At 42.4% G+C, this 27,414-nt stretch overlaps 1 protein-coding gene across 2 annotated transcripts in view; it reads right to left on the bottom strand.

The window, feature by feature from the left end:
- TMEM255B (transmembrane protein 255B) overlaps positions 1–27,414 on the bottom strand; it is a 72,274-nt gene that overhangs the window by 17,757 nt on the left and 27,103 nt on the right. The window contains exons 4-5 of one of the 2 annotated variants that reach the window (XM_029999211.2): positions 24,459–24,548; positions 160–240 (exon numbers count right to left, since the gene is read on the bottom strand). In XM_029999211.2, the coding sequence (XP_029855071.1) occupies positions 160–240; positions 24,459–24,548 (171 nt within the window). The remainder of the gene's footprint in view (positions 1–159; positions 241–24,458; positions 24,549–27,414) is intronic. The other variant, XM_029999212.2, reaches the window with a different exon arrangement.

Raw genomic sequence — 27,414 nt, 5'->3', positions numbered from 1 at the left:
TTGGACAAGCGGGGAGTCACTTGTGGGAGAAAAAAACAGTCGGGTTTCTATCAACCCGTGACCTACATGCACAGACATGCTCTCAAACACCTGCCTCCCTCCTCCCCAGCCCCTCAAAGCATAGCAGCAACGAACATGTGATGAGGTGAGTTTGTTTACCTCTGTCTGGTAGGCATCATATAGGAATCCTATTCCACTTGAATAAAACTGGCACCTTTTGTTATACAAAGGTCTGGGTTCCTGTAAAGAGAAAAATAGCCAAAAAGGTACTGAGTCTGGAGGAAGCGTGAAGGCACCACGTCCCATGTCCCCATGCCAGATGCTTACAGCTCTGTGGAGCTGAAGCCAATGCAGACACTTGGGTAAGCGGCTTACACACCCCCGTGTTGGCTTTCTTTCCAGAATGGCTCTCCTCAGGGTTACATTTTCCTTCCTCACTCTGCCACTAAGCTATGTGAGTATAATTTATTTTTCTCTGTACCAGTCACCTCTTTTAAGGAGACATCACCCCTGGCATTTAAGCACTTCCTTGCTTGATGTCAGATAGTACTGCTCTATAAGAATGGTACAGTTTCTTACCCAGCACAAAGAATTACTTTGCTGTTTGTCTTCAAGATATGGGACTTTCTTTTTAAAGGATTTCAACAATGTCCATAGTGAAAACAAAGTAAGATAGCTAATACTTTAAGCATGCCACTTACTACACACACTTCAAACCCCAAAAGCAAAACAAAGAATAATGAAGAAATGAAGGCATAAAGGGGAAGTAATTTCCACTGTTTGTTTTTGCCTTATTTTCCATTTATGCTTACTGCAAAAGATACATTCACTGCTCTTATTTCATATTTTGCTTGTAACAGTTCCCACAAGCTGATATAAAGGAAGAACACAATGAAATATCCTTGGCCAGATGGAAGATGTGTGTTTCTGAACTTGGCGAATGGCCACTTTGAAGGCTAGAGGCTGCATACCTCAGTTTCAGGACTAGACCATATTTGCCTAGGGAGGATTTGATGACTGAAGAGTCCTCTGTGATCAGATGTCTATCCCAGAGCAAAGTGTGGGAATGACTTATGTTGGCAAAAAAAGCCTTTTTCAACTTTCTGTCACTTATCTAGTCCTGGTCTGTGCCTTCAAAAGCACTCAAGTGCTCCCCAGTATGTCAGTCAGACCACTTCCAAGAGAGAAGATGCAAACTCACTCGTTGACATCCCCTCTTTCCATGCTAACTTAAAAGCAAAGGACTACTTAAGTTGTTAGCGGAAATCTGTGCTGATTCATTTTCACTGCATTTTAAACCTTTATGACCCATCCAGGAATAACCCAGAAATTGCAGAAAGATCTGCACTACTTAAGATCACTTCTGAGTATTCTTTGCTTGTTGGATAATGAAGTGTGCGCTGCATAAATCTGCTGACCCAAAATACACAATCAGTTAAAATGCAGAGCTAGGCAGGAATGCAGACAGGTCAATGAATAAAGCTCATCCATCAGCTTGTTTGCCTTTCTGATTACTCTGGCAAACCCAAGGAAGTTTGGACACAAACTCCCAAAGGTTAGGGAAAGGTTAGCTTCCTGCATCCAAAAATATTTATTTATATTACACAAGTGTAAGAAAAAATGCTTCAGTAACTCTTTCTCTAGAGGAAAAGCAAATACCACACAAACAGCATGCCATGTCTTGAACGAGGACAACATTCTTCCATGGGCCTGGGAAAGCATTAGCATTTAGCCATGACTTCCAGGGACAGATGTGGTTGGGAGGACAAACAGGATTGTAGTTTCTCTGCTAGCACGGCAAGCATAGTATCAGCCAAAGGCTGTGCTGCCCTTCTTTCATGGAGTATCATACTCCAACTCTGATTTCATCTGTTGCATGGGGATGAAATGAGAGAGAAGGGGCGTGAGCAGTAGAAATGGCTTTTTCTGCTATGAGGAGCAAATCCATGAAAAACTACTGTCCATCATATTCGCAACAAAAACAAGTTTCAGTTTGATCCTGGAAGATCCTGGAAGGGGCGATGGTCAAGTGTTCTCAATCCTGCTGGTGAGGAGAAATGGCTTGAGGAGGGCTGGACGGAGCCAGGAGGTCAAGAACTGGCTGTGCATCTAGTGTGAGCAACAGGAATTTGGCTTTTATGACCATGAGAGCATCTTTCATGATCAAGGACTTCTTGGAAGAGATGGGATCCTCCTGACTAATCAGGGCAAAAGCATTTTTGCCTACAGTCTAGTCAACTGGTGATGAGAGCCTTAAATTAGGAGCAACAGGGGAGCAGGATGAAGAACAACAATCAAGTGAGGAACTAGTGGACCAATGGGACAAGTGAAGTGAACAGGGTGATGTGGACAAGAGAAATCTCATAATCAACATAACAGGGCTAAGTGGGGCCCACTTCAAGTGTATGCACATGAATAATGAAGCACCCATAGGACAGCACAAGGAAAGCACTTATCCCTTTTCTAGGCTGCTTAGCACTCTTTGAAGTGTCTGTACACTAACACACACAGCATGAGAACAGACAGTTGGAGGTTTGTGTGCAGTCACAAGGCAATGATCTCATTCTCGCAGACAAGCTGAGGAAGTACAGGCTAAATAAATGGACAGTGAGGTGGACTGAAAGATGGCAGAACTGCTGAGATCATGGTGGTGTGATCAGTGACATGAAGTCCAGCTGGAGGCCACTCAACAGTGGTCTACCCCAGGGGTCAATACTAGGGACAATATTGTTTAACATCTTAATTACTGAACTGGATGATGGGTAGAGTGCACCCTCCACAAGCTTGTAGATGATACAAAACTGGGAAGAGTGGCTGAAACACCAGAAGACTGCTATTGTTCAGAGGGACACCATGAGCCAGCAATGTGCCCTTGTGAGAAAAAAGGCCAGTAGTATCCTTGTCTGTATTAGGAAGAGCATCACCAGCAGGTCCAGGGAGATGATCCTTCCTCTCTACTCAGCACTGGTGAGACATATCTGGAGTGCTGGTCCAGTGCTGGGCTCCCCAGTATGAGACATGGACGTACCGGAGTGAATGCAGAAAAGGACCATGAAGATAATTAACAGACTGGAGCATCTGTCATAAAAGAAGCAGCTGAGAGAGCTGGGACTGTTCAGCCTGGACAAGAGAAGGCTGAAGTGTGCCTTATCGATGTGTATCAATACCTGATGGGGGAAGTAAAGAAGATGGAGCCAGACTCTTCTCAGTGGTGGGCAGGAAAAGGACAAGAGGCAATAAGCACAAACTGAAATACAGGAACTTCCATTCAAACATAAGAAGAATCTTTTTTACTCTATGGGTGTATTGTAGACAATCTCCAGAGATGCCGTCCAGCCTCAGCAGCTCTGTGATTTTGTGAAGAGGGTCACAGCCCTACCTCAGGGTATAAGCACATTAACAAGCTCTCTCAAAGTATCATAGGTTGTGAATTTAGCAAATATACCTTAGCACCTGGAAACAGAAGCTCCCTGACCTTACCTTCTGGGCATGCATGCCCTTACTACAGGTCACTGATGAGTGACACCACCACATCACACTACGAGGCTGTGTCTGGTCTGGAATGCTAAGATCCTCCCCTCAGACACATCTGTATTTTTTTAAAGGCAGTGAGAGAGCTGTCTAATCTGCCTCCAACAAGTACAGGAGGACCCTCACCTTGGCCCTGATCTCTTGGCTCACACAGCTTTCCTACCCTTTACACCTCCCTCCTCTTAAAAAAGAAATTGGTCCTTTTATTGGTTTGGTCTTTGAGGGAGAAGACAAACATGCTTTTCATCTAAGTATGCTTGTGACTGGAAGCAGCACTGTTCCCTGGGGAGAGAGGTGATTGATTAATCCATACCGGCTATTATCGCTTCATATTGCTGTGCAGCAAAAAGGTCAGAGCTGTGACATAGAAGCGACCACGGTGAATACAGTTAATACATCTGCATGCACAATCACAGCAAATGAGGACTTCCCTTCATGCACCTAATTTTGAAAAGCAAGCCTGCTGCACTAGTAAAGCCAGCTTTCTGCATTCGGTCTGTTCTTCTAAACGCATCTGTATGTGCAATCAGTCTGGTGACCCCAAATCAAAATAAATGAGTGATGATCAAGTGTCTAAAAATACCAAAGATTAGATAACATTGACGTTATCCAGACACCCACAGAACTCAACACCTAAAACATGCAGCTTTTAAGTCGAGGTACACTGGGGAATGCCAAAAGGTTGCATTGGTAAAAGCTTCCATTTGAATTAGATTTTCATGCCACAGAGGTGCTGTGGTCTGTCTGTCTACTAAGGCGTTTATATGAATAAGGCACCACACAGACATTAAAAAGTGTTTAAAAATTATCCAACAGTATGTCACACCACATTAGCACCCATTGGATTTTATGGGCCCCTCTAATAACATGGGCAAATGAGACATACTTCAAAGCTATAAAAGTATTCCTGACAGACTGCTCATAAAATACTTTATATTGTCATATTGCTCACTGCAGACTCTATACGACTATAGGATACCTACCAGTCCTTCATTCTACTCGATTCTACTGCTTATAGTAATACTGGTAGAGACAGAGCTACTTTTACATACTACAGTATGTATATATATACTATAGTATATATGTATTTCACCTATTAACAGTTGCTTTAAAGTATATAGCAACAATATTCTGTTTAACTAATATGATATCCTTTGACACCAGGAACTTCCTCAACTGCTGTTATTGGAACAGAGCTATGCAATACCTCTCACTAATGTGTAATTTCAATATATTAATATATAATAAATAATGCCTTCCCCTTCTCTGTTTCTTTGAGTAACTCTCTCTAACTGGAAATGGGCAGGTGGGAAAGATCTGTTGGTTAGAGCTCTGCTGGTATAAGCAGAGGACAAACACCAGTAGGCTGTCAAAAAGAGGAAGAATTCTGTATGAAATGTAGTTGCATGCTTGGGTTTATTTACTGACATAATGGAAAAATGGATGGGTTTTATTTAATCCTTCTGAGAACTGGGAAAGATGAATTCTTAGCTAATTATGTATGAGTGTGTTTGTGTCTAATGGGCAGGTACAGTCAGACTGCCATCAGTCTAAGTTTAGAAAACTTTCAGAGGTGTCAAAAAAAAAACTGGACACCCCGCAATTCCCTTCTTTAATTTCAGGCAAATCAGAACCGCTCAGCCTTGAACCCTGCAGAGCAATCTGTAGTTCTCCCTGTTCTTGCACAGTTTTTATTTCAGTATTTTTCTTGCATGTGTATTAGAACCTGGGAGTGATGAACAGACAGCTAAGAAAGAAGGCTTTATGCCAAGGAAGAGAAAATTCAGTCTAAATATAGAGGGGTTTGGGTTGGTTGCTTTCTTTTAAGAGCATACAATAAAAAAACCACATTCTCTTTGATGGTGGGAGCACTGCAATACATTATTTGTGTAAGGAAAGTGTTCTTTGAACAGTATCTTTGGTGGATTTGATACAATGTCTGTGGGGAGGAGGTTGTATGGCTCTTAACTGAGGTATGGAAAGTAGATATTTCTATTCCAGTTTTTGTTTCCTCAGAGAACACGTATATTTTGGATAACATAGGGAAAATTCCATCTCCTTTATGTGTAAGTCCACTTTCTGAAAACAAGAGATATAGCATAAAATGTATTGACTGAAATTTATGCCATACTTCACAGACACAAAACATGGCTAATAATTTATTGAAATAATTATATAGTGAGGGCTATTTTTTTCCAATTACAGTATTTATTTAGTCTTAGCTTCCATGGCTGCATCGATAGAGTGTAGAATAATCAGTGCCAGGGAATGTTCCCAGGCCTGAAACTCGATCATATAGCCCATTAAATTGTTAGAGCTGTGCCTGTGATGGCTTTGGCCTGGGCAAACTATCACTCTTCCAAAATCATTTCTGGGTATGGTTTGGAAATTAGCATGGGCCGAGAACCATCCCCAGTAAGTAATTTGGACATTGCCATGCTACCTATGACTCTAAGAGACTTTAAGAGTAAGGACGTGGGCTTCACCATGCCAGTTGGCCTGGCCAGAACGGTCCTGTGCACGTGTAAAAGACAAATATAGATAAAAGTGAGGAGTCCACAACCAGACTAATGTTTTTAGTGGGTCATTAACTTGAGGTTTCTCATTTTCTGTTTTCTTCCTGCAACACTTTTGTAGGTCCCTTTCATCTACAGCATAGCTAGCAATGAATAGAAGAGGGAGCTGCCAAGATTTTTCAAGTTTAATCCTAAAAGCAAACTGAAACATCACCCTTCAGTGCCAGCTCAGCCTTGTGCCAACAGCTGGGTGTTCTGGAGACTATCACTCCCCTCAAGATCAGGCTCTCTGCTAACTTTCTGAAAGCCCGCATGCAAATATGAACAAAGAGATGTTATTAGCAACTAGCTTTTATGCTTTTCTGAAGGGCTAGATGGAGCATAGGTATCTGTGTCTGCCTCACACCGACTATCTGAGAGCATGTGGCACATGGGAGCACACAGACCCAAGAGCTTTCAGACCAAAGACAGAAGAATCTCATGAAAGAAGGTGCCAACATATTCGGAGTCTGGGAAAGCAGGCAGACTGGATCGCTGTCTGGGGACCTGAGCTGAAGCTGATTGGATCCCACCCTGTACAAATAACGAGAGGAAATGTTACAGATCTTTTGTCACTCTTGTCCCTCTCTGACCAAGAGCTGTTTCTCGGTCTTTGTCAACAACATTCTCAATGAGATGGCTGTCTCCTGAGGAAGACCACTACTGGGAGATCTCAGGGATTCATGGGAGTGATTAATACAAACATTGTTGTGCTTTCACTCATAAACAAAAAAAAAATTATGCATTTTTAAAATGTTACCAACAGCTTCAATATTGGCTGTGACAAGATGGGTATAAAGGAACACCTGAGTCTAAGGTACAGGTCAGTATGCTCAATACTGCAGTGAGGGGGTATCAGCCTTAAGAAACAAAACATCATCTTATACATCTGTTTGCTCCCCAGCCTTGCAACTCTCACATAAAGCATATGATTATACCTTCTGGAATCAGAAACAAGGGTGGGATTTTTTGACAATTGTTTTGGGCTCTTACTCACTGGCAGCTAAACATGCAATTCAGTTTTCAGTTTGCAATTTCTGGAGCTGAAGAGGCTTTCAGAAAACAATTTATCTTGCATAATCTCACTATTTTAAGAAAAGAGCAGAAATAATAACCCCCCCAAACTCTCTAATTCCAGATTTCCAAATACTGAACCCACATCAACTGATGGAAAATAAAATAAACTAATTACAATAACCATTTTAAACTGGCTAGTTTCTTACAGACCTGTATCTTCTCTCATGCTTGATAAAGAATCTTTAACCTCCTGGCAGACCAGCAGAATGCCTTACCCATAATTCACGAGATGTTAAATTTTTGTACACATAGTTTACAGATAGTTATTAAAATACCACTCCTCATATGCCTCACTGAAAATTATTTCTGTAAGTAATGGCAGCATCTTCATAACGTTTGCATTTCAGAGAGCAGCTGGGAAGAGAGGGGTCACTGCTCAACTGCAGGAGCCTCTGGGCAGGACGGAGCATCTGCTCCCGCAGGAAAAGGTGCCTCCTTGGACAAGCCGGTGCCCTGGGGCTGCCCCCCACCAGTATGGGGCTCGGTGGGCTTCTCTCCTCTCCCTTTAACATCAGGGACTGCTCTTATGGCAGTGCCAGGCATCAGCTCCTGGCTTTGCTGCACTGGGTTGAGTGGATGTGCTCTTTCAGTCAGTGTCAGGGATGCGAAAGGGACTGGTACTTGAACCAGCCACTGCATCTCCATCTCTCTCATTCACTAAGAAACTCAAAACACATAATAAATTGGCTTTAAGCATTTGGCTGATGGCAATCTGGAATGCTGTGGTTGCTACAAAACCCCAGGTTTTAAAAAACTATGACCCTGAAAGGAAGTCCAGATGCCAGAGAATAAAGTCCTGAACACTATGGACCGATGCCTGAAAGACAGGGATTGTAAAAAAAAATCTGAATTTTATTCAAAATTAAGGAAGTTGAGAAAGCACAGTTATGGGAAGAAAATGAACTGTACTGGTGGACTTGGCAATGTTAAGTTTACAGCTGGACTTGATGATCTTAAAGGTCTTTTCCAACCTAAATGATTCTATGATTCTGTGATAATTCCCACCTCCGTCACATTTTGACCATGCACCAAGAGAGTCTTTGCTAGAGTTATTAACAGCTTTTATCTCATTGCCACCAAGCTCATCATCAGCTTTTGAATCCAAACATCAGTTTAGTTTACTTCACCAAGTGGGCCTCCAAGTCTTTCTATTTCTGCATTTCAGCAATTTTCCTCCCCTGTGATACTAGTATTTGTTTCCTACTTTTTCTTCTGTGTTTTGCCCTCTTGAGAGTATCACCTTGACTAACAACATAGAATGTCCTGGGCTGTCAGGGAGTGCACAGTGCATGCTGGCTGGGATTTGGAAGGGTGAGTGCTAAAAAAAAAGAGCAAGCCATTTCTGGACTCCCACAGTCCTATGTCTGTGCAGCAGCCTAGCCCTCAGGTTATGCTACTGCCAAGGGCTGCAATGGACCAGACCATCAGGAACAGAATGTTTTCAAATTCTTTGCCATTTTTTTCAAAATTCAGCCATTAATTATCAAGCTACATTGAGAAACTATAAGCCGTAGAATTAGGTTTTCACATGTTCTTTTGACCTAAGCTGCAGACTTGGCTAATGTGTGTTGATTCAGTTTCTACGTGTATTGCCCCTGCCTTAAAAGTCAAGGGTTCCCAAACGTACAGTTGAACAAACCTTCAAAGTGATGCAGAGTGAGACAGAGAGACGGGATTCTTCTGTCCATGCCATACCTCTACTGTAACTACAATACATTAGTGATCCCCCGGTGCAAATAATACATTCCCAGTTTTGTTTAAATACTTAGGAGGCAGTCCCGACAGTATTTGTTTACACGCTTTGGGTGAGGTCATGTCATGAGAACAATGCTGAGAGTTTTACTCTAGACTGCAGTCAGCACTTACTTACCCTTTCTCATGCTTCTCCATCTGCCCTGCATGAATTTAAGAGCTAATCTTCTTCCAGAAATGCTGGGCTTCAGCCTAGGGACCCTGCATGTCTCGTCTGCTATGCTGAAATAACCCCACTCCAGCGCTGAAAATAGGAAAACCAGCTGGCGTGGCTTAAAAACTTCTTTGTTCTCACAAACCAGATTTACTGTTTAATTTGAAAGACTGGATCCTACAGAATCCTCTTCTCTTAATGCTTGGGAGCAGTAGGTACTCATTTGAGGTCTTTCAAACCAGCAAGTACTCAGAGTACCTCTATACTGTCATGGCTGAAAAACACAAATACATGGACCTGTCTCACTTTGTATTTCCTCATTCATTTTTGTTCTATTTAAAATATTTTGTAGTGGTAGCCCCAGTCTCACTCTCCTTTATTTGGCGGAGATTTCTGGGCTGGTAGTACTGCTGCAGTCAAATGAAAAGCCTCCAGATGCTGGAGCTGCCCCATTGCTAGATGATGTGCACAGACAGGTCTATTCTTGATGTGGAAAGACAGGTCTGTTCTCAGATGGACATAGTTCTACTAGGGGAGGTTAAATCCTCTTCAGATAGGTTTTTTTTCTTTCAATGAATTCAGGCCACACTCTCCCTGGCAGGAAGGCGGGAGGAGAGGCCCATCAGCCTTCACCAGCATACGCAGTGCAGTGGGACAAGTAGAAGAAAGGGGAGCTGCCCCCCCTGCACACCCCCATGGAGGTTCAGCAGTCCCCGTGCCTTCAGCTGATGCAAGTGTAGGTGGTGGCAGGAAGAAAAAAGAGGTGTGTGCAGAGCTGCTGGGTGACACCGAGCCTGTCTGCTCCGGGGCTGCTGTGCTGCAAACCAGTATGGCATCAGAGGCAGCTGCTCTGGCTGTACTGGGGAGTTGGGGCCACGCAAGGCTCCAGCGGGGAAGCCTACTCCTGCCCTTATAGCCCAGATCTCTGGCAAATCCAAGCCTGGCGCTGGAATATGACTGCTTTTCTTTAGTCAAGTTTTGCTAGCTAATGTCTCTCAGGATGAGGCTGTAGACCTTCCCATGATACCTGCAACAGCTATTTTGCGTAGTTAAAAACTTAGATTTACCACTGGCTTTTACATAAGTTTCTAATGATGCAATTAGCTGATATTATTCAAGGCTGTAATTTTAGTTATTGCTTGATGCAGTTAGATATTTAATTGCTTGTTAGAGCTGATTACTTACATTGATTACATTACCTTGATTATAGGGTTTGTTATATGAACTGATTGCTCTGTCTTGATTATAATGATGTTGTGCCATGTGAGTAATTAACTTTTCCACAAGAATGCTGTTTATTCCGTTTCTGGTAATGTAACTCAAATACATGAAATACAGCCCACCTCCTCCCTTTTGCCTTAATGCTATCAGAATATGTAAGAAATATATAAGTCTTTTAAGTATACTACTGCAAGAAATGTCATTTTGCACGACACTAACCTTTACACTTCTGAAATACTGAATATCCTGCTAACTGAAATGTAGGGAGTTTACATTTTACTATTTTGGATTTATTTTACATTGAAGAGAAGGAAAAGAGGCTGCCATTAAATGCATCTAGTTGAGCAATATATACTGAATATCTACATATACAAATAAAATGCTGGAGACCTAATTAATGTTGCAGTGTTGGTTTTAATTTTCAGGGCATGGCACACCACTGACAGGTCCCTTTAAATATCCCCATTATAATCTAAGTAATGTAATAACAGCTTTATGTATGAAATTTTTATGTTAGCTATTGAGCAGAAAACACAGAGCAAGTAGGTGTTTATGCCCAGCAATTTGCCATCAAAGCTCCCTACCATCCCTGTAAAGGGAAAACCCTGACCGACACACATCACAGCACACCAGAGGCCAGGCTGACAGGGCTCGTCCAAACAGAAGGGACTGCAGGACTAAGCCCCAAAATATAAGACAGTGAAAGTCCATGAGAGAAGCCCTAGGAGGAATGGAAAGACATGAGTTATAAAATTAAGATGGTTTAAACAAAATTAGTGAACCGATTCATGCATACCCTGATTGCTCAGGTACAATAAGCTTTTCCCCATCTCCACCGGCTTGTCATTTTGAAGCTTACATGCATTTCAGATCAGAGATGTTCAAATACATGGCGTTCAGTGCTCCAGAGGCAAAAAAGCCACTGGATATACTGCTGGCTGGGAGTGGGGAGAGAACTGCATTGAGGCATACACACATGGAAATTCTAGGCAGGTCGGTAAAAATTTTTTTTAACTATGATATCTTAAAAACATATATTTTCAAAATTGGAATTTCTCATCAAAGACTAAATAAATATATTACAAGTGTGAAATTTCATAATCTGTCAACACTGGTGCAACACATTTTAATAAGCTCTTAATGGAGCCATAAGTAATCATCAATCAAAACTTCATTGAATACCTGGGAACATACTTTTTTCATGGACATTATTTGCGACTGAATAAACATCCACTCACAGAGAGAGGAATTCCTGCTACATGATATTATTATTCATATTAATCATGGTTTCTTCTTAAAGATGAAACAAATAAAACCATTGGCTTTTTGAAACCTTTTGCTAGGGCAAAATGCAGCATACTTAAATACCCTAAATTTTTGGTCTAGTAGAATTTAAGGACTTTAACGTGCTTTGCTGATTTAGATCTATGTGAATAAACAGCACCTTTTTTTTACTCCACTAGTTTCTGCACAGGGCAACTCAAAGCACTGTTTTTCCTTTGACAAATGATGGAAAAAATGCCAAGTATTTTTGCTGTAGTCTGCAGGTGGTTACTCCCTCTCCCCTCTATGTATCTGTGTAGCAGCTTTGAATTTTTTTTATAGAACAGAAACATCTGTTGATAGCCTACAAACATTTCTGAGAAAGGGAAACGATGAAGGAAATCATCTTCTGCTGGCAGCACATCAGAGGGAAGTAGATTATGTTTTTCAGAGCAGACTGCAAGCCCTTTGCCCCAGTCACCCACCTTTCTTAAGATTAAACTGTAATTAACTTGCTTTGTATGCTTTGCATAAATTCCATCGTGGCTAGTGCTTTGTACAGTAAGGTTAAAGATGGAAGCAGACAGTAAATCTCCCCTGATCCAAGCTGCTATTCTACATTGCTAAATAAATTCCCCCTCCCAAACTGATTTTTGGATGTATAGGAGCCACACAGATGCAGAAGACTATAATCTATGGAAACAGATGCAGATTATAGAAGGCTATACTCTAGGTACAAATGCAGGAGACTATAATCTATGGAAACTAGAATACCAGTGTCATTTTAAACATGGATCAAATCCTGATCACTTTCTCACCTCCCATGTTATTTCTTGCACTAATAACATGATTATTAATGTGAGTAAAATGTGTAGAATTTCCCTCTGTGTCTCTGGAGTCCATTATAATACACTCAGTGGAGTTCTCACCTATCTAATTACACTAGAGGCAAAGCTAAAAGAAAATTATTTAATTTTCAGAGCCAAAGAAATTGGAAGTGCCAGATTTGTTATTACCCCAATGCACTGAAAATTCTGCCCTGTTATGCATTGACATTGTCCCCTCTGTGAGACAGGATCATGTAATTAAATGGCAGTGGCATTTAACCATTAGCTTTCATATACTCAAACATGTCGGTCATTTGCTTAATGTTTTCTCAGAGTGCAAACTCCTAATTTAAAATAAAAGAGTAGTCTTCCTCCCTCCCTATTGCATGCAGTTGGAGTAAGATGTTCCTTACTGCATCTTCAAGGAATTTTTACCTCAAAGCTGCATTAGTGCAGCTTCAGTGACCGAAATAATGACATTAATGAGGGATCTCAGTGTGGGCTGTTACATCTCAACAAGGGAAGCCAATGGACCAATGTTTGTGTCACCGGGCGAGGGGCAGCTGGACCAATCCTTGTTTTTGCCAGCACTGAAGGCTTTTGTCCTACACAGTGGTGCAGATGGAGAGCCGGGGGTGGCGGGGGACCTGAGACAGCCTTATCTCTGCCCCCATCCTGAGGCTGCAGAACAGCACAAGGAGATCCTGTGGTAGAGGTAGAGAGATGCTGCTGGGAGAGGAACCGGGAATCTCTCTTTTTCCTTCCCATTGACCAGGGAATTGCTCTTTGGCATCCAAATGCAATGTGTGTGCTGCCTAATGGTTTAGACTTTTCTGTTTGGTTGGCACAATACCAGCCCTTTTCCCTCAGGAAAACAAGTCACAGCAGGGAAGAAAAAAGGGATTTTAAAGAATTCGCAATTCAGCTAAACCTGAAAGGAATTTCACTGGAAAAAAAAAAAAAAAAAGAGGAGCTGTATAACCAGGGGGCTTTGTCCCTGCCAATGCAAACTGGAGGGTGCAGATCTTAAGACGTTCTCCTAAAAAAGGTTTGCCATTATTTTTCTTACTGGAAAACATCTAGCAACCAAACTAAAGCATCCTACCAGCTCCTCTGTAATGTCAATATATTCAGGCTGTATGCATAGTACTTAACCTGTCTGGAAACAGAGGAATATCAGACTGCAGATTCATGGGGACAAACACCTTGAAGCCCTCCCCTGTCTCTGCATTCTAGCCCAGAAAACATTTGCAAGATGACAGTTTTGCTGACAAGCCCTTGGATGCATCCAGTATATTCATCATTGGGTTGTCTTGCATGTTATCCGATATCTGAGGAATAGTGGGTTTAGTAGAGATATTATTTCAGTTATGTTCATGTTAAAGATTGTATTTCCTTTGCAGATTTGAAGACCAGCAAACCTGGATCAGAAATCTTGATAAATGGTTTTCAACTGGTTTTAATCTGTGAACCCCTAAACATTTTCCAGCACGGGACAGGTCTTGGCACCACACGTAGAGACCAGCTGACAAGAGGCAATAGAGTTTCCACCTGACCATAAAAGTAGTTCACACGACCTTTCTTTGAAGACCCTGCTCTAAAATGACCTTCTGAATAACATAGGCTAAATAATTTCACTCCAAGACATCTGCGTCAAGTTCATAACTTCTGGATAAGCTTCCTCAGATCATGTAAAAAGAAGCTTGGGATTTCAATATTTCAATGACACAGAACAATCCATACCCTTGACAAACATGTTCCCCTAATTCATCATTGTCAAAACTGTGTCTGCTTCATGGTTTGAATCTGTTTAGCATCAACTTCAACTCACTGCACTTACTTGTGCTTTTGTGCGAAAGACTAAAAGCCCTCTGTAACCAGTTAATGTTTGAGTATGTAGATACTTTAGAGAAGCCAAGATCAATTCACCTCTCAACCTCTTCTTTGATAAACAAAATAGCTCAAACTTCTAAGTACTGTTGCTAAAAAGTGCCACTCCAAATTTCAAATGTTTCTTTGAACTCCTTCCAAGTTGATAATGTCCTTTGCAAAGCATAAAGAAACATCAGAGCTGGAGTCAGTAATCTAGCAATGGTCCCACAGGCTATACCTACATTGCCAAATAAAAGCCAGAGACCAACCTCCAGTCCTGAGGCCACATGTTCCCATCCACACTGCTCACCCCCCCCACAGCTTAGCGTTATCCTTCTAGCTCGGATTCGTTTTCAAGAGAGCTTGTGGGGGTGGTCTGAAACTGAGCTGAAGTGGCAGCTAACCATTAGACAGAGGGCTGATGCTTGAGTTTATTTCATAGCAGCAGAGTAGACATGGCCACTAATACCTTACAAAATACCTGTCATTATAGGCAACCCAGCTTCATCTTGCTAGCAGACACCCAGTAATTCATGGGTTATGTTAGCTCAATTAGCTACAGTATCTCCCTAGAAGATTACTTTATATTCAGATTTTTCACCACATTGCTGTTTCATCCCTCCTTAGACTTGCTGCTTTCCAAAACACACTGGCTCCATCCTAGAGCTAGGATGTCCTTTTTCTCTACTGTGGTCTGTATGCATAAGCTGAAAACACTAGCGTGGCAAAAAGGTATCCAAAAATCCCTCCTTTGGCTCAGGAAGGTTCTTCTGGCAAAACCACAGTAACTTACAACAGCACCAATGTAACCGCGGTTACTGCGGGGGAGATCTTCACCTGAACGGAGGTGATTTTGACTGCGTGTCAGAGCAGACAGCAATGCAGAGCTTCCAGGCTCTGATGTGTCTGGAAGCACCAGACATCTGTAGATATCTGTAACTCATTCCAGGGCTCTCAGTTAGGCTGGAGACCTGTCCAGCATGAGGAGCTCTTTTACCATCTGGACTGTGATGTTCAAAGAAGAGTATTTAAAGTATACGCAACTGCATTTGGATGCATGAACATAACTGTTACATGAATGTGGTCATCTTGCAGTACAAGAGAGAAATCTTGGCAGATTGGCTTAAGCTGGTTGCAAGAGTCCTCTTTTGCTCCAACTCTTAAGTTCATAAAAAAAGAATAAATCCCCCCTTGTAATTAATTGGTACTGTAGGAATGCAGTCTGTGCTTCCCATCTCAGCGTCAGATGCAAGGTCTAATACTAGTATTAATACTGTGGGATAGTTGACCATTGGCTCCAAATGCACTGCTTGCAAACTTAAGAACTTTGTGTTTAAGAAGGTCATCAATAAAACATTTTTCCCCTCGGTGGACCATCAATATAAAAATCACTACTGAACTAGTGCTAGTTTTCAGTTATAAAAGTTTAGTGCTCACTCTGCTAAAAAAAAACCCAACAAAACCCTTTATGGTATCTGCTATGCCATGCTATTATATTAATGAGTCATACAGGATGGAAATGGAATTAAAAGTAATTAGCTGTAATTTTGTATCATGTAGCAGCATGGAGAAAGTAAAATGCATTTAGTGTTCTTCTCCAGAGAGGCTAGCTAACTTAATTGCAATGAGAAATTACTTATTCTTTGAGTTGTGTTTTCTACCACCAGTCGCCAAGGTAACAACTTCGTTAGAGATGGAATACAACTATTTGTTTTTTTCTTCAAAGGAAAGGCCAACAGGCTTGCTCAGAACATTTTCAAATAGCTTTTTAGGAGACCTGGCCTGAAGTGTGCAAGGCTTTGGTGCATGACTGTAAGCCATGTTACGTGCCATGGGCTTATGAAGTCACCCTGTAGTAAAATGCAGTGGTTGTCAGTGAAGCTGCTGGGCACCCCTGCTGCAATTCTTGACTGAGCGTCTGTAATCTGCACAAGAAACTTCAAAGATGGGAAGAGGACTGACATTCTCGGCCATTGCATGTGCAACCACCAGATGCTGCCACCAATTCTTGAGCGCATGCATGCAGCACCCGCCTCTTCTGCCCAAGGCCTGGGGAAGCAGCAGGGAACCTGCAGCTCACTGGTGGGTGGGTGTCCCTGTCTGGGGTTCTGCATTTACAGCAGAAATCACCAGATCTTCATGGCATTTCAGACTGTACTTTTCTGACATCCCGAGCAGAGGCCTCATAATGTTTGATTGTTTCAGTCATCACTGCACTCATCGCTTCTAACTTGGCTCAATGCTGGCTTTAAGCTGAGCCAAGTGACCACTGCGGCCCCAAGACCTGGTCCTGCCTTCCCTCCAGCTCCCAGCTACACCTCCCCAGCCGCTCGCCTTGGGCTGGCACCAACAGTTGTCTGTCTGTCTGTCTGCCTGAGATAAATTAGATGGGGCAATCCCGCTGGGAGCCAGCTTAGGTGGTGGTGGGGAGAAGCCCTCGGGGTGAGTTTTCCCTCCAGCCTGCCCTAGGCAGGCTCCTGTGCCTTGGTACAAGACGTGAGGCAGAATCATGAAACCAGGGGAAGGAGGGTGCCACTTTTTGACAGCCACCCTTATTTAAAATCCCACAATTTTTTTTTTTTTACTGTGGACACCTCTCCTGCACTCTGTAACCCATAAAACACTGAAAGCGCTGATGTTTGCTGAGGGTGATAAACCTCAGAGTGCTAGTGCAGCTTCCCTGTTCTCCTCTGGAGCTTCTCTCCTTGGGAGGGAAGCTAGAGCACTAAGTGGCCATGGTGATTTTGCAGCTTCTCAGTCTAAAGGCATAAAATACTACATAACTAAGAGTATTTTATATGTGGTTTCTGTGAGGCACTCAACTCCCTGATCTGGTTTCTGTAGCACAGAAAGGTACAATGCAAAACAGCCTGGATCTAAATCCTTTGGACAAGCTGAAGGAACCAAAACCCACAGCCACTCACGCTATTTTTTGCCAGGGTTAGTTGGGACTGCAGTTTTATAATGTAGTTATTTGTTCACTGGATGGGGGCTGCCATCTTGATATTACTTAGCACAGCAGCTTCTGGGCTGTACCAACCAGTGCTCAATTTGCATCAGCATCCCCCAGATGAAAGACTCCATTTGCTCACTGCCATGTCTATGCTGCCCAGAAGGTGAGTTGACATAATGCCTGTCTTACTAAACAGTATTTTGAGTCAACATACATAAAGAGCAGACAAATATCTCAAGTTTAGTTTCTAAACTCCCAAATCTATAGGTAATTACCCAGCTGATACACTTCAGCAGTCCACAAGCTGCACTTGAACCATGTGGGTGAAGATCCCAGGCTAGGGGTAAGTGTTTTAGTGTCCTCCAGTTCAGCTACAGGTTCATTTCAGGGCTTAGTGCCTGATGCTATGTTCTATTTTAATTAATTCTTTAAGCCACCACTATCAAGAGGAAGAAACTAGATCAGCTGCAAATGAAATTAAATCAATGTGACACAGAAGTGGCTTTGCACAAGAGAAGAGAAATCCAAGGGACAACTTAACACTGCCTGGTTTGATGTCCATTTTAGATCTCATGATGGACAAGCAACTCTGCCTTTCCACAGCACCCTCCTTTTCCTTATATACATATGCCTCTAACATCTACATGAGTTTTGAGAACTCCAGTCATCAGTGTAAAGCTGGCATATAGACATGAAGTCAGAAAGAGTGCAAAATGGGAGCCCAGGTTTGGAGCCTGACTCTCTATCAGTTCCAATTCTTGCACATCTAAGTGTTGAGAACAGCTTGTGAGAATCTGCTCTTGTAAATCAGAATCTAACATGTCGTCTCTGCTTTTAGGCAGGATGGAATTTGAACCTTTGCCTGAAGTGAGTGATATCATGCCTAAGGCACCAAGAAGCCTCTCCGCTATATATATGCAGTCATATTAAAATGCTTCAGCCAGACAAGATCACTTATCACGTGTATAGACAATATATGATTTCAAAGCCACTGCAAGACATTTTTATCCCAGAGGCACTACAGCTGGGATCTAGTCTCTTTCAGAATAACTACTGTTTACAGAATTATCCTACATCATGAAAAAACTACAGACGGTCTCTTATTCCTCTGCCACTTCACTACTATGATCCAAGGCAGCCTGTAGCAAGAATAAAAAAGTCCCCAGATCTCCATAAACAAAGCAACCATTTGTGTTTGGGCTTTCCAGTGAAGATGAGCAAACCCCCATTGATCTTGGGCAGAATAACCTTATGGATAAATGGATCTTTTCCTTTCTCTGGACCAGTTTTCCCAACATTTCACACTCCACCACTTCCTCAGTTTCTTATTTGTGGACACTTAAGAAAACTATTGAGTGGACTAGGGTCTATCTGTATAAAAACAGAGGTCTGAAATTGCAAAACAACAGAGCAGGATGCTCTTCTCCTCAGGCTCTTATAACATGATTTCCCTTAGCATAGTCCATTCAGGTTTCAGTTCCTAATACAGTACCTTATCATAGTGTTTTCTCAAATTGCTAGTAATAAAGTAATGAAGTAAGCCATGCTGTTGTCTACCTTTAAAAGCTAACCTGAAGTGCATCTGATTATTCTGCCAATTTGTCACTTCACCATTCACAATCAGAAGTTGTAAGCAGCTTATAATCTTTGGAAGGGTCACCATCCATTACACTATCCAAGCATTCATTCAAAGATGTGTCCATTCCACCCACCCAGATAAAAAACATGGAGGCTGCTCTTAGGAGGCCCCTGAAATAATGACTATTTCAGAGTAACATCTTGGAAGCACTTCTAAGATACTTTAGTTACGCAGCTCTTGGCCGAGCTTTTCACTGGACCTTGCAGCTCTCCGTGGCAGAGGAACCTAGCCCTGAGCACAAGGGGACAGGACAGCGTGTATATGTAGCAGTTCTGATCCGTAGATTTATGCTGTCCCTTCATTGCACCACATAAAATCAGACTCTTTTAAAAATCACTTCCTTTAAAGCAAGTTCACGCCTGACCATAAACTGCATTAAAGCAAAACCTCAGCTAAGAGGATGTAGCAGTAATTAATGATAAGGTATGTAAGGGTCATCATCAAAGTCTTAGGCTTTATAAACACAGAAAATTCAGCCCAGTTCATGCTTAGAAAAAAGTCAAAAATGGTAATGAAATGGCAATTAATAGAGCATCCAAACCTTTTTATTCTTTTCTGTTGCTGAGAGAAATTTAGAAGAGAAATCTAGTGCATCTTTAAAAATAGTTGAATCTGAATCTAAATTCTTTGACTGTATTCTGTTAGTTTTTGTACAGCATGAATGTAAAATTCTGCATCTGAGCTGGAATAACCCCAGGCAACAGTTCAAGCTGACACGGTAGCAGCTTGGCAAAGAAAAAAACAACGGATGTGTTTGTGGACAAGTTAAACATATGTTAGCAGGGTGCTTTTGCAAAAGTGACGGCCAACTGCGTACTGGGCTGCATTAGGAAACCATCAGCAGCAGGCTGGAGGAAGTGATTATTCCTTTTTGCTGAACACTCATGAGGCCACATCTCAGCATGGTGTCCAATTTTAACATCTCTCCCATACAAGGAAGACCTTGACAAATTACAGTATGACCAGTGGAGGGCCACTAAGTGATCAGAAGACTGAAGGACAGGATGTACCAGGACGGGTCGAAGGAACTGGGCTTGTTCAATGAGGAGAACGGAAGGCTTAGGGGTATATTTATTGCTGCATTGAACTACCTGAAGAATTGTTATAGAGAAGACAAAGCCAAAGAGGTGCATAGAGAAAGCATAATGGCAACAGTCCCAAGCTGCAATTTCACTGCTGTGTCTTCTGGTGTTCTCACTGGTATTATCCCACGTGCTTCAGCTCTGCTTTTTCTTTTTAGTGGATCCCCTCTAATAAATCTGTCTGGGTGTGGTCTTTGAACTCTACTCAAAAAGATCAAAAAGCAGTTCTTATAGTCAAGCAGAGAGGACTTCCCCTGCCTGACCCCTTGGCTTCTCCTAGAGCTTTCAGGCATACCCAAGTCTCTTTTTATCCCATACTTCAGGAAAATGTGACTGGCTATGTGTCAGTACAGATGTTCCATGATTCCCAGCTGAGCGTGTGAAAAGATGACCCAAAGCATTTGTCTCCACAGCTTAAAATATCTTCCCCTGCTTTTGCTACCTGTCATCTTCCTAACCTTCTCGGGAAGCTCTTGCAGGCAATTTCCTCACTTCATAACTGGATTTCTTGCTGCTGGTTATTTTAGGTTCTGCCTGGAGGATAACTGCAAAGTTAAGGATCATGTGGCAATGGTCAAGGCATGGAGAGGAGGGTAGTGGGTACTGCAGAGAATGGGTATGTGGGGTGGGACAGGGGGTCTGCCTGTGTGGTGAGAGGAGGCTGTTGGATGATCTCCATTAGCTGTTGCACAACTGGGCTATTCTCATCCGCTAAATAACAAAACGTCTCAAGCAAACACAAATGCAGGTAATGGATTCGTGTGATCACCGTATTTTTCTGAAATAACAACACTGCACATTAATGCCAGCTTTCATTTGTTTCATTTGATTCTGGCTTGGGTTTTTTTTAAGGTGAAAAGCACAGCTGAAGGGACCAATGGTGAAATTAACTTTACACAGTAAATTACATCTGCATTATTTTTTAAATAAGCTACTGCTCTTTTAAATCAAGCTACTTTTCCTTCAGTGTTCTTAATTTTATAAGTGCTGTTCTCCAGAGCTTTCTATTAAGCAAAGTGTTTTAAAATGAGTCTTAAATAATTTAAATATCTCTTTTCTGAAATACATCCCTTTCCTGGAAGAATTCTTGTCAATTTTATGCTTTCTTTTAGGAAGAAAATAAAACAGAGAAAGTATTTATTATTCTATCCACAGTTTTACAAGAGCAGGAGAAAATGTGCAACAGTAATAGTCTCCATTCCACAGCACGCACACGCTAAGAAAAATCTATAATAATGTGATTTGTCCTCTTCACATCCCTCCCAACTCAAATGAAGTTAAAAATAAAATGAAAAACAGGAGACATTTCTTATTCCAAATTGATGTGAAGGATGTTGTATTTGTTGTTGGTCTGAAGCCTGCCTGGCTTCAGCCACTACTTCTCCTTCCAGGAGAAAAGGGACCTGGAGCCTTGGTATCAGCACGCTGATATTGGAGACAGAAATGCGAACGCTGCCCAACTCCTCCTCACAAAAACTTTACGGCTTTAGTGTAGACCTGGGGACCTGCTCTGACATGCCCCGAGTTTGTCCTTTCCCTGAACAGAGGACAGTTTACTCCAATTCTCCAGCAGTTATCCCCCAAAGGCAGTGCCTGAAGTAGCAACAGCACAACACAGGTCTGAAAATGGCTGGTACTGGCCTGCGGGGAATGGACTGAACATGGTGTTGCTGCTCTCCCTGAAGGAAATTAGCAGTGATGCAAAGGGGATGTAATGCAGTGGCAATGACACCGAAATCTGCACGACACACCTTCTCTTGAAAAGACCCCACTGTTCCTGTAAAGAAAATTGGGAGTGTACTTACCCTACCACCCCTACAGATTTCCCCAGGTGTGTCAGTCAGAGAAATTAGGTGATGTACACCTTTACTCCACCTGATCCTATTAAGCTCCTTATTAGACAGAGGAGGAGAATGAGATGAAGTGAGTGTGACCATGTTGACATGCAAATTAAGTTTTCCAACAAATGGTACTACTAAGAATTTCTTTGTTCTGTAATATGTGAAGGAGACCAGAAGAGACAGATGTGATAAACAAAACTTGGCCCAAACATAAACAGCTGGAAACAGATTTCCATGAAGCCTGTCATGCCGTGACTGAAGCAGGTTCATGTCATTGGGTTGTCCATCTCCAGCATTCTGAGGGATGGCTGGATGGTGGCCAGCCCCTTCCAGTCTCCAGCTCTCCACAGACGATGCAGTCATACCGAGTCACTGACTTAACCAGATACAGAACTGCGCCCAAGATTGTAAGATGCTTTCTTCTTGGGTGAGTGCAATGACTTTGTGCCTTGGTGCTCTCCTATGACAACTCGCTGGGCCACTATCTCCCCACAGAACACTGCAATGAACTGAATCACAGAATCATAGAATATCTCAAATTGGAAGGGAACCTTTTAGTCTGTAATGACACATCAAGGGCATGCCATGACAGCAAGCAATGCCACACAGCTATTTATGCTACAATAAAGAGGAGGCAAATATAAACTGGAGGTATTACATATGAGATGCTGTTTCTTCAGATATAAGGGTATAATAATATTCTAATATGATATTGTTGTTTGATTTAGATAGGAAGCAGTGTCATTTCTAAAATAGCTAAGTAACATATGTGAAAGGAACTTAAAGCCAGAAGAGTGCAAACTGACAAAGGAAACACCTGGAAAGATAACAGGGGTGATGCCTGTCTCTGTGTTTGAGATGACTGAGCACACAGACTGTCCTCTGACACAGTAACTCGCCTCAGAGAAGGCAAATCTGTGTCTAACCTCAGCAGTGGGGGCTGTGGCCGCACAGTTGCATTGCAGTTCTAAGGTGTAAAAGCGTACAAGTGCCATCTGAACACTTCCTAATGATCACAACAAAGCAGGACAAAAGTAAGTCTGGTTCCCGGGAAATTAGGAGATTGGTCCCATATCGGAATAAGTGGCAGTGGCCTTCTGGGGCACAACCACCAAATTTTCAGAAGCAGGAAACCTAAATAGGAATCTGCTCCCCTCCTCTTTTAAGCAGCTCCCATGGAAAGGCTCCCTGGGCTTATGCTAATAAGAGACGAAGTTATACCAGGTGTCATCCAGAGCAGGGCGAATCTAAGTAAAAGCAGGCCACTTCAGCACAATGCAGGGTCTGTATAGCACAGAACATGATTACAATCCAGAGGGTTTATTCATGCTCACATTGCACAACTCAGTTGTTTATACCAATAAATGTCTTCTACCTTGTGCAATGCACACGAGGTTCTGAAGCCCACATTTGGTTTAGAGTCCTCTTCAATAACAGTAAAAAAGAAATCAGTTTACAGCTTTATGCTCCAAGTGATCCAAAGCCTAATTATTCTGATGCATTTGCTAACAGAAAATTAAGTAGGGTTCTACTGATGCCAGCGGTGTTCTGCTGCCCCTCAACGAACAAAAGCAGAAAGATGAACAGGCTCATGATATTTCATAGCAGTGAGGGGGTCATAGACCATCATACTTGCTGTATTATGTAGCACACTACATCTGAGTTCTAGCGTCTATCAAAACATATAGCTAATTCTTTCTTGATGCTTTTGGAAATCAAAGCTCAATTAAAAGGTTGGGTTTAGACTGATTTTTAGGTATTCTATCTCAAAAGACAGAACAGCAAACAACACATATCTAACATGTAAACTGGCACATTCAAATGACCCCACAACCCAGTCTGTCTTGTTCCTCTATCAAACCTTTTTGTCTAATATTTTAAGTTGAACTCAGTGAGCCAAAATAAAAAAACATTGTTCTAAGTTTGTCTAGTGCTCACACAAGAAGCTCATGAGAAAGACTCCTAGGCACTCATAGACAGTAATGAACTACTAGTAATGCTGCTGCAACAGCAGTACTGTGAATGCCTATAAATGTCCTTTTGAAGCAGAGAAGGCAATGGGTTGAGGGGAAGAAGGAGGAATGGGTTTTGAAGACACACTGGAAATACTAGTCACTCTGGTTAAATGACCCACATACCCCTTGATGGCAGGCAGGTAGTGAATTTTGGATTGTTTGTCACTCAGCTGGTTCCCCCTTCACACTACCTCTAACCAAAGCCTGCTACTTCCTCCACTGTCTTTGCTCCAACAAAACATTCCCTTTGTGCTGTTGCAATCCACTTCCCTCTACAGATCGCATGGGGACTTCTGGTGCTCATCAACATCTGGTGCGTTCCAAATCCCAACCATGCCCACGAAGCCTTTGTGCAAAAGGAAACAAATGCTGGTGGTGGCTGGAGTGGCTTCCCTTTCCTAAGCAGGTATGCATTTTAGCATGCCTGTCATTACATCATTTTACATCACCTCTGTATTTGGAACTCCCTGAGAGATGAATTAGCAGTTGGCACCATCTCTGGGTATCGCCATGATGGGCTTTCCTGTCGATTTTTTGCCAAAAGACATTTCTCCAACAAGAAGAACTATTGAAAAAACTAGTATACTGCTAGACATATTCCAAAAGAAAATGCTTTCCTGCTAGAAATGACATAAGTAACCAAAAATGAAAGATGACAGAAAATCACTGTACTTACTATGTGTCGTGCTGCAAACACTCCATCAACTATTGCACAACAGAACGCTGCTACCACGCCAAAGCTGATAAACACAATGGAGGCTACTAACTGAGAAGAGAAAAACAGATTGAGTAATGTTTTCAATATAGTTCTTTAAGTAAAACAATTACACTAATTTTTCTAGTAGTCTTAAACGACAGTTCCCCCTACTGTAATTCACTTTAGCTCAGTGTGGCAGGATGCCAGTCAGGCAATAGAAAAAACACAGAAAATCTTGATGCTGAGTTGACATACCATCAAGTCTACTAGAAAAGCTGAAATCTTTCTAGAGAAAATTAGGTCAGCTGCAAGAGTTATTAAATTCAGTGGTGATTTCTTCTAAATCAACTCATTTAATAGAACAGCAGTGGTGCCCACAGGGAGCATGGCAAAAAGACACGTTCCTGTTGGCTCGCATCAATCTCTAGAGCTTTACTACAGTGGTAATAGTTCACACATACAGATGAAGACATTGCAGTAAGTTAATAACTAGCCCGTGAACTCTCAGAAAGCTTTTGTCATCCCAAATAGCTTGTGATAACTTATGTCACAACAAAATCAGAGACGCGTAGGACTGGTACCTCTGGAAGGGCTGGAGTGTGCTGCCTTGGCCCCTGCCCCTCAGTCTCAGAGTGGGCACGGCCGAGCACAGCAGAGCTCAGTACATGTCCCAGCTGCAGCACAGACAGCCGTACCAGCTGTAGCCTACCAGCCGTAGCTTCAGACCTCATTCTACCTCCCAAGCTGCTTCGTTCATTAGGCGTTATTAATTCTTTATCAACAGGACTGCAGATGGCACAACGCTAGAGCACTGCTCTAGCACAAGTGGTGGTGGTGCAGAGGGCTTGGGGGAACAGGCTGTGCACGTTGGGCATCCTCACTTGATCTCCGAGGATGACTACAGCTGCAGCTCTGGCAGCAACTGCAGGGCTCGCACAACCCCAGATGTGGCAAGCTTACTGCCCAATTCACTCTGAAGAGAGCAACAGGACTCGGAAAGGCCAAGCGCTGGTATGCGTCTCCATCAGGGAGCAGTCATTGTGCTGTTAGCACACACTCCTGAGACGACCCTGGCTTGCTCTGAGGGCATCTCTGAAGGATGCAGTGCTGTGAGCAAGGTGGGATGAAGAGAGTCCTGAAAGAGAGACTCTGCGTATGCCTGGCAAGGTGCTCCCCTTGGGCTCATTAGCCCCAACACCATCAGATGAGGGAGAGATGCTGTCACTCCTTCCTCTCTCAGATTAGAGGGGTTTGTGACTTTGAGGACTCTGCACCTTGAGTTTGCATGAGTGGGTACCTGCAGGACATAAGGTGAACCTAACGTGCACTCTCTGGCTACATTTTTAATATAATTTAATGTACATCTCTCACGTCTCTGGCATTTCTCATGCAAAGACACAAGAGGAACCCTTCGAAACATCCTATATGATAGGTTAATTTTAATTTACAACAGTATTAAGTTATAGTTAATAACTGCAACAGATTAAAAAATTCCCTTGAAAACTGACAGAAGTGTCCTTAATTGATAGAGCACATGGGCCAGGGTTTCAGTTAAGAATTTGGAACCTCTGTTATTTACTAGTCATTAATTGCTCCTTCACAACATGTATTTCAGAAATGGCCAGGTACAGATTACCAAAATTACATCTATACATATATATCATGTTCATATATCCCTTTTGCCTATACAACATCCATACCTGCATTATCTAAATACTGTTTTCACGTGTATAAAATTTGTAAGGCATCACAAACCCATTTGAAAAACAGACTCTTTAGCTTATGTTAGGCTAAGAACAGTACAATGTCAAGAGTGTCAACAGGGGACACAGCATTGGTGACTTCCTCAAAAAAATTTGTATTGGACAAGTAAAAAATTACAGCCATATAAGCCCATAGCATTGGACACACAGGTCAAAGCAATATCAAACATTTGGAATTAAGAGCTCTAAGTGAACCAGCAAAAAGTACAACTTAAAAGCAGAAGAATCACAGCTTTTAAATGCTTTCTGATCCACTCTTTTAATCTCTCATCAGCTCATGGCTTTTAGATCATGGAATCAGAGGTGAGCCAGCACTGCCCCAGGGACTGCTGTGTAATCGGAATCCTCGGCACGGGGAGGAAAGGGGCACGCAGAAGCGGCTGAGGCTGATGGTACTGGCTGCTCTTGGGAACCTGCTCCATTCCCCCTGCAGCCAGCTCCATCCCGCCGTAAGGAGGCAGAAGCCCTAAGAAAGCACTGTTGGCTGCATCACCCTTCAACCTCCGCTATCCCTTGGCTCTCCAGTATGGCGGGTCATGTCTCGGGAATCCGGTTGTCTAAAGATCTTGGCATGCAACTCATCAGATCAAGGCGGCTGTGTGCTCCTTGTAGAGAGCTACTATCACTGCAGACCAGTGGGCTGTGCTGCCCTGTGGCAGCTGCATTTGCTACAGACCCTGATCTCTTTATCTGAAAAAGCAGCAGTGTTTAAAAGTTCAGATTAAGTCATTATTGTCCGATACCTCTATCTTGTTTTTCAAGTCATAGTAGTCAATCAAATAATTAGTGGGCTTAGCCAGGTGTTTCCACATTGCCTGAGCTCAGTATGAATTTACTGGAAGCTGACCTCAAGGTGGCTTTTCATTTCACACATGAGCAACTTATCGATGATCTACAATCCCCAAACCAACGTTTTCCACTCATGGAGATAGTTTAAATCACCTAATGAGTATGCTGGGCTTTCAGTTTCACCATATAGCTATAAAAGACCACATATAAAGGTGCACAGTAAATTGTAGTATAGACAGGAGCTACGGAGTTGGCTTTGCACTCCTCAGTCATGTTGGTGATCATCTACACATTCAAGGAGTTGCGTGCAAGTCAAAGGTTGTCGGCCAGAGTCTGCTGTTCTTATCCATGCCTACTAGCAACTATTTCAGTCAGTAGTCCCT

Source organism: Aquila chrysaetos, chromosome 23 (genome assembly GCF_900496995.4).
Source record: "Aquila chrysaetos chrysaetos chromosome 23, bAquChr1.4, whole genome shotgun sequence".
In the NCBI taxonomy this organism is placed as follows: Eukaryota; Metazoa; Chordata; class Aves; order Accipitriformes; family Accipitridae; genus Aquila; species Aquila chrysaetos.
Note: the sequence above shows the minus strand (reverse complement) of the source record. Positions and strands in the feature narration are given on the sequence as shown.